The 10,000-nt window shown below is 45.0% G+C and overlaps 1 protein-coding gene across 2 annotated transcripts in view; it reads right to left on the minus strand.

The window, feature by feature from the left end:
- Window positions 1-10,000, minus strand: part of slc9a8 (solute carrier family 9 member 8) — a 36,830-nt gene that overhangs the window by 12,162 nt on the left and 14,668 nt on the right. For both annotated transcript variants that reach the window (XM_062540704.1, XM_062540703.1), the window contains exons 5-8: window positions 7,485-7,568; window positions 7,223-7,324; window positions 6,709-6,743; window positions 5,722-5,865 (exon numbers count right to left, since the gene is read on the minus strand). In XM_062540704.1, coding sequence (XP_062396688.1) covers window positions 5,722-5,865; window positions 6,709-6,743; window positions 7,223-7,324; window positions 7,485-7,568 — 365 coding nt within the window. The remainder of the gene's footprint in view (window positions 1-5,721; window positions 5,866-6,708; window positions 6,744-7,222; window positions 7,325-7,484; window positions 7,569-10,000) is intronic.

Below are 10,000 nucleotides of genomic sequence, written 5' to 3' on the forward strand. Positions count from 1 at the left end.
AGACAGCCTACAAACATGAGACTGACACACCTCAGGCAATGCCCGATAAACCCGTTCCACAACATTCTGCTCTTACAAGTTATCTCATCAAGGCAAGGCAAAATAGTATCATGTCTGACATGCCAATATAGAGCATTAGATAAGATAACACGTCAAGTCTTAAATTTCCCCGTAGCGATCAATAAAATATCTTTCTATCTGACGAATCATTTCTCAAGCTACCATCACATCTAAGTAAATACACTGAGGAACAAGGTATGTATGCATGTTTCCCAGAGAACTCAACAAAGAATATGTCACCCATGTGACAGTGTAGACACACACACACACACACACACACACACACACACACACACACACACACACACACACACACACACACACACACACACACACACACACACACACACACACACACACACACACACACACACACACACACACACACACACACACACACACACACACACACACGTTTCCCCAAGCCTCAACTACTGCTGTCGCCGCTGCTGCTGTTACTGATGACGATGCCATGCTTCAGGCACTCAAGTGTGGGTGAACTAGTGCATGAATAAGTCATGTTAGGAGTGGCCTGACCGTTGCTGTTTGGAAACCAGGGGTGTGTACGTATGTGTGTGTGTGTGTATGTGTGTGTGTATGTTGGTAGAGAGCAGTGCATCGGGTGTCCGTGTGGACAGACAATGCGAGACCGGAACTGGAGAAGATGCTCTCCAGGAACCGAGGAATGGTTATTGGGGCGGGGAAACGGGAAGGCTACGGCTACGGCTATGGCTACAGCTAGAGCGGCGGGCGCTAACAGCAGCAAAGCGCCGCTGCACCAGGGCCCATTCATTATGGATGAGCAGCGCGTTCCCCTCAGAGCCAGCAGGCAGGGCAGCCAAGGGGTGTGTGTTATGAGTGCTGTGTAAATTAGCCAAGGGTGTTAGTACTACAGGGTGTGCACACACACACACACACACACACACACACACACACACACGGGCAAGCAGAAACTTGCAAAAAACACCACACATACCTGCATGCACACTCCCAGACCTTTACACACACACACACACACACACACACACACACACACATGTTTGCATATGTATACAAACACATGCACTCCAGCAAGCACAAACTTGCGTGCACACACACACACACACACACACACACACACACACACACACACACACACACACACACACACACACACACACACACACACACACACACACACACACACACACACACACACACACACACACACACACACACACACACACGTTCAACCCTTAGTGACATTAACCAAACAAAAGGCAAAGAAAGCATGCTGCTTTCCATCGATATCTGTGTGCTTGTGTGTGTGTGTGTGAGAGAGAGAGAGACCAAAGAGGTGTGCATGTTAAAGCCCCAAATAGATTAAACCAGCGGTCTAGAATCAGACCAGTTCAAAGAGTCATGGAGCCAATCATCGAGAGAGCCAGGGGTGAGCGCTCGCCTTGGGCATGGGGGAGGAAGGAAGGCCAGACAAGCCTCCAGGCCTGACTCGGCCGTCCAGCCTGACCAGTCTGCCCGCATCTAATGAAGCAACACCGCTTACGCAAGGCAGACAGTGTGGACTTACCAGGACACTCCACACACACTACACACTTACCAGGAACTTACCAGACACACACTACAGACTTACCAGGAAACTCATACACCCTACACACTTATGTTACTAGGAAACTCTACACACTTACTAGGAGACTTTGCACACACTGCACACTTACCAGGAAACACTACACACACTACAAACGGCATCGGCTGTGTGATAACAACCACATTCCAAGTTATTCCACTGAGGTGGTGTTCCATGAAATACCACCTCAGTGGCAATTATACTGAGAGCTGCAATCAAAATGGTCAACACGGTGCCTTTGTATCAACAGACTCTGATTCTCTCTTGTCTCCACAGACCAGGTTGTGACTGGGAAGGCCAGTTTAAGTTGATTCAAACGTGGTAAAGCCTGCGGTTCAGGCTCCTGGGCTGTATGTAGCCGGTAGGCCTCAGAGAGCTCAATAGCATAAGCGTTGCCTGAGCTTGAGTGAACAGCTAATGCAAATGAATGGGAAGCTAAAGTGAATGCTTGCTAACTAGCCTTACAGGTTCTGGACACAGTCCACAGAGGTATGGAAGCAGTCTATAGATACAGACGGTTAGAAGGTTGCCTCCCCCTCTGTGGGGGAAAACATGCTAACATCACACATGAAAGTCAATGGGCTAACTTGCTAGCAGAACACAAATGTTTTCCCCCACAGGGGGTGTTTAAGCCATGGTAACCACGGTAACTGGGGGCGGTAACCACAATTATGATGAGATGCCGTCTGTATGTATGATGGGGCAGAGACCTGACGCTAATGCTAACAGGGCACAGAGGGTCCTGTCTAACATTACATTAAACTGATTATGCAACAGCGTACAGGAAGCCAGAAGCATCGCCAGCCAATTGTGCTGGGGCTTAATGTTTTGAGTGTTGTTTATTTTTTGCAAAGTTGACTAACAAGTATGATACCATTATTCCGTGCACTGAAACCTTGAGATGAGATGGACCAATTGATCAAACATATACAAGCAGGACACGAGGGTCCTGTCACTCTCATTCATGCAACAGATCTAATTTGAACATTACCTTCTCATAACACATTAAAACACAGCCAGTTCCAGGGTTGGGCATGCATGTCATGGTTAGAAGGAAAACATAAAGGCAACAAGGACAAAGAGGTGTTGGAGTTATGCTGCTCTCTTCATTTACAAATTCAGGTTAGCTATCAGCCTGCCCTGCATTCACTAGCCTACAGTTTGGAGCTGCTTGGAGCAGTCTGGAGCAGAGTGCTGGCCTGTAGGCCTACTTTGTCTTTGTAGAATCAAATTAGTGAGTCTTCAATTATTAGTTTTCCTTAAGCTAAGCATAACATGAACCATCTTGCTATCTGAAACGCCACAAGCTAGGCTATACATTTCAACAGAAAAGTCAAGATAGCAACTGTCCTTTAATTGTCAAAATAGTATTGTCCATATCATTCGATCAGTAAATGTGGTGCAAATACGCTAGAGTCGGTGGATTCATTTATCAAAAGTGAGCAGCAAGGGCAGGCAAAATGGGCATTTTTGAGAACCGTTCAGACTCTATGTGCTAATTCTTGAATGTTTTCAACTGCTAGCGACACCAATACAGGAAGCCTGTGTTAGAGCAGGGCGCTGACGCTAACGCTAACGTTCCTATTTTAAAGCCTGCAGGCCACTGAGTGGTGGCCAGCCTGTGGTATGTGGAGCGTTCAGCAGCATGAAGGTAATCTGCGCTGGGGTAGCAAGCTAATGCTAACACTAAGTAGGCCTAAGGCATAAAGGGTAGGGCATTAAGGGTTAAAGGGTAACCTTTCCCATTTCAAAAAAGAGAGAAAGAAAGATTATGAAAGAGGAAGGGAATAGATGGAGGGAGAGATGAAGTGAGAAAGGAGTGAGTGAACAAAAAAGGGCAAGAAGAGCGGAAACAAAAGGGCAAATGCTGAACCATAACAGAGGAGAAAGTGACATTTACAATACATGGGTGAGGTACAGGAATGTTGCTCGCTGGTCTGACCGATGTATGTGTGTGTGTGTGTGTGTGTGTGTGTATGTGTGTGTGTGTGGCTAGTCTTACCTTGTTGCCCCAGAAAATAACATCTACCAAACAAAAAGCAAATGCAAATACCAATGTATGCAGATGTATGCAAGGGAGCAATGGAGTGTGTTTGAGCGTGTCCATCTGCGTTTACGTGCTTGTGTGTGTGTGTGTGTGTGTGTGTTGTGTGTGTGTGTGTTAGTGTTGTCACGATACCAAAATTATGACTTCGATTCGATACCTGCCATAAATACCTCGATAGACGATACTGAACCGATACCACGGTGAAATTCTAAAATATCTGAAAAAAAGATCAAAAATGGTCTGGTTCGGTTTCACTTTAACCAGCTTGTTCCTGTCCGTTTTTTTTTTTTTTTTTTTTTTTTTTTTTAGCAAATTACACTAATAAAAATAATAATTATTATTCCCCAGTATAGTATTAGCATAATCTCTTGTTTGTTAACATATTTGCCGGCCACTTTTCTTTAACATTTCCTGTAAAGGGAGTGGACAAGTTAGCCTACTTTAATATTTCATGAGTTTGATTGTCTGACTTTCAGAGACCATAATTAATAATTGTTATATCCAGACAATATGCTCAGTAGGACGCAAACCTCCACCAGGTGTAGAGAAATGTGAGTTTAATTTAATACACTAGTGTGCAGGTCAATTCTGGGCTCATCATAAAGTCACCGCACGTTCATTATTTTTTAGTCCATAGTTTTTTTTATTGTTTGTCACAAATTACAAGTGTTAAAATTATAAGCAAGTTAGCCTACTACTCAGTGGGCCATCTGATGACGCCTACATGAGGTCTAGCCTGCTGAAATTAATGTTTGGACTCTATACATTCTGGCTATGGGCTCTAGAGAGTTTGTAGCCTAGCTCATATCTAAGAAATAATAAAAAAGGCAGACGACATGCCATGATAAATATTACCAGAACTGATTGAATGTTAAATAGATCGTTTGCAAGTTATGCTAAAGTTACAATTATCAGCGTGAACATTGAGTCATCTTGCAAACAGACAGACAAACAGCAAACCCCAATGAAAACATTACCTCCGTCAAGGAGGTTTCTATGCTTACGGTCGTTATGCCTCGTCAAAATTCAGTGTTGAAAAAATAGTTTTCTAACTAGCCTACAGGATACTCCACACTCGTTTCACTATAGTTTGTGGATAAGATTGGGGCTGATCATGGTGTTTCCAATCACATTCGCTGACCTCTCGGTCTTTGAATTCGTTGTAAAGGTCGGGATGTCTGTCCGCAAGGTGCTGTGTGAAGTTGGACGTTGCATGCATGCTTTTGTTTACATCTCTTGTGTCTGTGGGCTTGCCTTCACTGTCGACACATGCGAAATAGCTCCAGACTTCAGTTCGCCCGTCTATTTGATCAGCAAGCCGAGGACGGTCGGCAGGCGCTCCTGAACCTGTAGCCATCTCTCTCCCTCTCACTCACTCACAGCCTGCTGCGTGCACACACTGTGGCTGCGTGTTAGAGGGGAAAGTTAGCCACGCCCACTAGCCTCTGCGTTCAAGGAGCATGACTGATAGTTGGAGCAGCTTCTTGCACAGACACGTAAAGTTATTTTTAATAAAGTATCGATATTAAAAACGTCGGAAATCGTATCGTTTTTTGCGTTAAGGCATCGTGATACCTTTCTAGTATCGGTATATCGTGCAACACTAGTGTGTGTGTGCGCGCGTGTAGGTGTTTGTGTCTGTGTGTGTGTGTGTGGGTGTGCATACATATGCAAGTGTATGTGTTCTAAATGGAAAACTGAAACAAAGATAGTGGAGTGGAGATAAGAGAGGGATTAGTTAGAACGTGAAGTGAGGAGAACAGGTCGCAGGGCAAGGGAAGTGTGTGTGTGTGTGTGTGTGTGAGAGAGAGAGAGAGAGAGAGAGAGAGAGAGAGAATATTTCAATACAGATAACATACTTAAAACAGAGATAGAGAGAGAGAGAATATTTCAATACAGATAACATACTTAAAACAGAGACAGAGAGAGAGAGAGAGAGAGAGAGAGAGAGAGAGAGAGAGGGAGAGAGAGAGAGAGAGAGAGGTCTTACTTGGTGAGGACGATGGAGACGGCGTCGTTGAGGATGCTCTCTCCAAACACCAGCATGTTGAGCACAGGGTCCACATTGAGGGCGTTGAAGATTGCAATGGTGGCTACAGGGTCCACTGCTGAGATTAGCGATCCAAAGGCAAAACTACAGACCAGAGAAATTATAATACCATACATAAGCACACACACACACACACACACACGTTAAATATATTATCTATACTGTAATTTTCTAACTATTAGCCGCGGCGTATACATTGATTTTGCCAAATTTCTTCAGCTATGAGGTTAATACACAAGGGGAATTAATATGAATTTGATATGGTTCTGTTTCTTTCAACTTGCATAAAACACTGTCCTGCGGCTTATACACAATGCAGCTAATACATAGTCAAATTACTGTAATAATAGCAGCACACAAACAAACACACACATACAGGATACATTATGTACAGTTAGCATCAGCAGGGCATTCTTATTAAGTTTTGCCTATAACCAGCATGCTTTCTCCTGGGTGACTTGCAGCTCACTGGAGGCAGACATTGGTGCAGTAGTCCTCATAATCTCTTTGCATGACCTTGGCACAGTTTGCCACAATTGGCACATTTTCTGCTAAGCTTCACATTGAAAAATAACAAGGACTAGAGACGCTAACATTCCCACTGGTCTGCTAGAAAGTTAGTATGTGTGTGTGTGTGTGTGTGTGTCTTCACAAACCTGGAACTTGAGTGTGTCTGCAAGTAGGATATAATGACTCACTCAAGTCACTCAAGTCACTCAAGTCACTCAAGTCACTCAAGTCACTCAAGTCACTCAGTCACTCAGTCACTCACTCACTCACTCACTCACTCACTCACTCACTCACTCACTCACTCACTCACTCACTCACTCAGTCACTCAGTCACACATGTATTAATTCCATTACACCTGAATTCACAGATGTGTGAATGAAGTCATGCACTCCTGAATTCATCCATTCACAAATCACCTGTCAGTCATGGTCATCTTGTAGATCACATCTGCCTGTGAAAGAAATGGAGAAGGGATAAAATGTTAAAAAATGAACTCATTTAAAAGATGGTTGAAAAGTTTTGAATACTGTGAATAAATGTTTGCATGTGTAATGGACAGAGTGTGGGATTCTCTCTTTTAAGTATTACAGGTTAACCTATTCCAATGCACCTGTCCCCACAAAAGAGGTGTGCAAAAGCGCTTGTAAACTAAAAAGTGATCTCATTAACATGTTCTTTTCTGTGGCCTTCTTGAAATATGGTTAAACTCTTAGGGTGATGAGACATGGGGAAATATTTTTATCAATGCTTCTAGGCAACCACATAACCAGGTCCATAAATTCAGATTGAATAATCATGCCGATTTGCCAACTGGTGATGCCAATTTCTCCAGAAAAGACATTGTTGCCAAATATCAATGGGAACATACCAACTCAAAACTCATCAGCTCTAGCGTTAGGTTGTGCTGGGGCTGTGTGCTTGTGAGCTCACCTGGCCCAGGAAATAAATTCCACCTCCCACAATGAAGGCAGAGATGGCGGTCCCAAACACGGCGAACAGCGTAATGGAGCCAATGTTCTGGAAGAAGTTTCCCTGGGGGGGGGACGCGCAGGAGAACAAAGAGTCAGGATGAGGAAGAGGCATTACAACTTTGGGTAGGAAACACACACACACACACATACACACACACACACAAGCAAAGTCAGATCACAGATACAAACTCAAACACATGCAGACCAAGTCCTCGGCTCACCTTGTGTAGCGAATACCCAGACTCAAAGATGATGGGGGGCAAGAGCAACAGGAAAAACATGTTGGGGCGAAACATTTCCTCCTCCTGAGAGAGAGAGAGAGAAGGAGAGAGAGAGAGAGAGAGAGAGAGACAGAGAGAGAGAGAGAGAGATGTCATGGTCATGCCAAAAATACATTTGAAGTAGACCTGAGAAAGACAGAGTGAGACAGAGAGACAGGGAAACTTATCACACCATTATTACACCTTTAAGACAGTATAAGGGCTTTAAATACTACAAAATAAAAGCATTGAGGCAAGATGTGCTAACACTTTTGCGCCCACTTCAGGTATGCCAAGGTTTACGTACAAACAGGCCGCACTGAGGTGAAGGCGCAGACTGCCTGTCGCGGGAGCTAAAAATGTCAAATTGCGCTTTCCCGTCTCATGCATATGCATTCATAGGAGTGTCAGGTGAGAGTGGGAGTTTCGTGTTGAAAAATGATGTATTCCCATTCCCATTTTTAGTATGTACTAAAACTACCCATGGAAGCACATGTCTATTTTCACCTAAATATTTCCGCCTTTTAAAAGCAGCTGTTAATGCGGTGTGCTGTTAAATGCATCTATAACAGAACCTTTCAAAGACAACAGAATAGCTAATTAGACCACCAGTTTTGCGTCTTTGTACTATATCAAATGCAACCTTAACTTTCGGTGTTAAGTTGTTAACCTTTGTTAATTGCCGTATAGGGGCGGAGAAAGGCGCAGTTTAACCGGGTTCGATACATTTGACGCTAAGTGTGTGGAATGTGCGGTTTCGGCGAGTTAGCCATGGCGCTGATAACGTTGCGCTCACAAATGTACATCTGGCCCAGAGAGTGGAACAGCCTCAAATAAAACCACATACAGAGCTCACAGAACAGCGTCATATATCGAAAACAACCTGCCCAAAGAGAGAGAGACAGAATGGGGGATATGGAGACAGACAGACAATCTGACAAGGCCTGACACCAGACTGCCTCTCTGCAGGGCACAACGGGAACATACCTCTCCACCACGCCCACTCCAGAACACAGACCCACACAGACTATATCAGCGAATAACAAAGTGCTAGCCTACATGTGCACTGAGATTCCATTGGACTACACCAGCGGATAATAAAGTGCTAGCCTACATGTGCACTGAGATTCCATTGGACTACACCAGCGGATAATAAAGTGCTAGCCTACATGTGCACTGAGATTCCATTGCATCGGTTTCTGGAGGGTAGCGGAGGGAGCAGCTTGACTCTCCCGGAGACGAGGCGGAGCGGAAGAAGGGGAGAGGGAGGAGAGACTGGAGGGGGACAGATGCTCAGACACAATCAGGACATGGACAACTTCCTGGAGTGCTGCTTCACAGAAGTGCTCGCTTAAAAGCCTCCCTGTTCTATTCGCTTACAAAAAAAAAGAAAAGTCAAGTGCTCCTGTCATCTCTCTGAACATGAACACACACACACACACATACACACACACACAAACACACTTTTTTCTCTTCTTGGGCCAAGCTGGTATTGGGCCCAGACTTGTGCGGTCCTCTGGTACTGATCCAGCAGATCCAATCAGTGCCTCAATTCCACAGGGGGAGGGGGGTAGGCACAGCAGGGAGGGTGTTTGTGTGTGTGTGTGTGTGTGTGTGTGTGTGTGTGTGTGTGTGTGTGTGTGTGTGTGTGTGTGTGTGTGTGTGTGTTTGGGTAGTCTCTGGCTAGAGCTCCAGCACAGTGTTTGCTTCTATCAGCAAAAGATGCAGCTTGAAGCCCAGCCGTCCGTAAACGTTCATATGTACAAATGTTAGCACATGCACACGCACTAAAAACACGCAGATGCCCACACATGCGTGCATATGCGTGCTTATACGTGCACACACACACACACACACACACACACACACACACGTTTCATTTCCAGGTGAGTGCACTCAGAGGGGAAGGGAAAGATGATGTGTGAGAGTGTGTGTGTGTGTGTGTGTGCATCTTAGTGTGTATGTGTGTGTGTGTGTGTGTGTGTGTGTGTGTGTGTGTGTGTGTGAATGAATGAATGAGTGAGTGAGACAGACAGACAGAGAGAGAGAGACAGAGAGAGAGAGAGAGACAGATACCATAAGAGAGGAAAAAGAGGGCAGGATAGACAGATTAGAGGAGATGAAAGAAGGGTGGGATGGGGGATGAGAAGGAGGAAAGGGGAAATAGAGAGATACAGACAGAGAGAGGGAGGGAAGAGGATGGATGGATGGATGACGAGTGCAGAGAAGAGAGAGAGGGCGGTGGGGGTCCTTCACCTACAGGGCCTCTCTCTCCGCTCATAGAGCTGCTCCTGTCACTGTGCATTACACACACACCCAGGAGAAGCACTACACACACACCCAGGAGAAACACTACACATACACACACCTCATTACTTAGGCTTCACAGAAGATGGAAAATTCCCCTCAAAACACGGTTTTCCCTGCAGGTGAAGTTCACTTACAAAAACACACACACAGCTACACACACACACTGC

The sequence above is a fragment of the Sardina pilchardus genome, chromosome 7 (assembly GCF_963854185.1).
Source record: "Sardina pilchardus chromosome 7, fSarPil1.1, whole genome shotgun sequence".
Taxonomy (NCBI): domain Eukaryota; kingdom Metazoa; phylum Chordata; class Actinopteri; order Clupeiformes; family Clupeidae; genus Sardina; species Sardina pilchardus.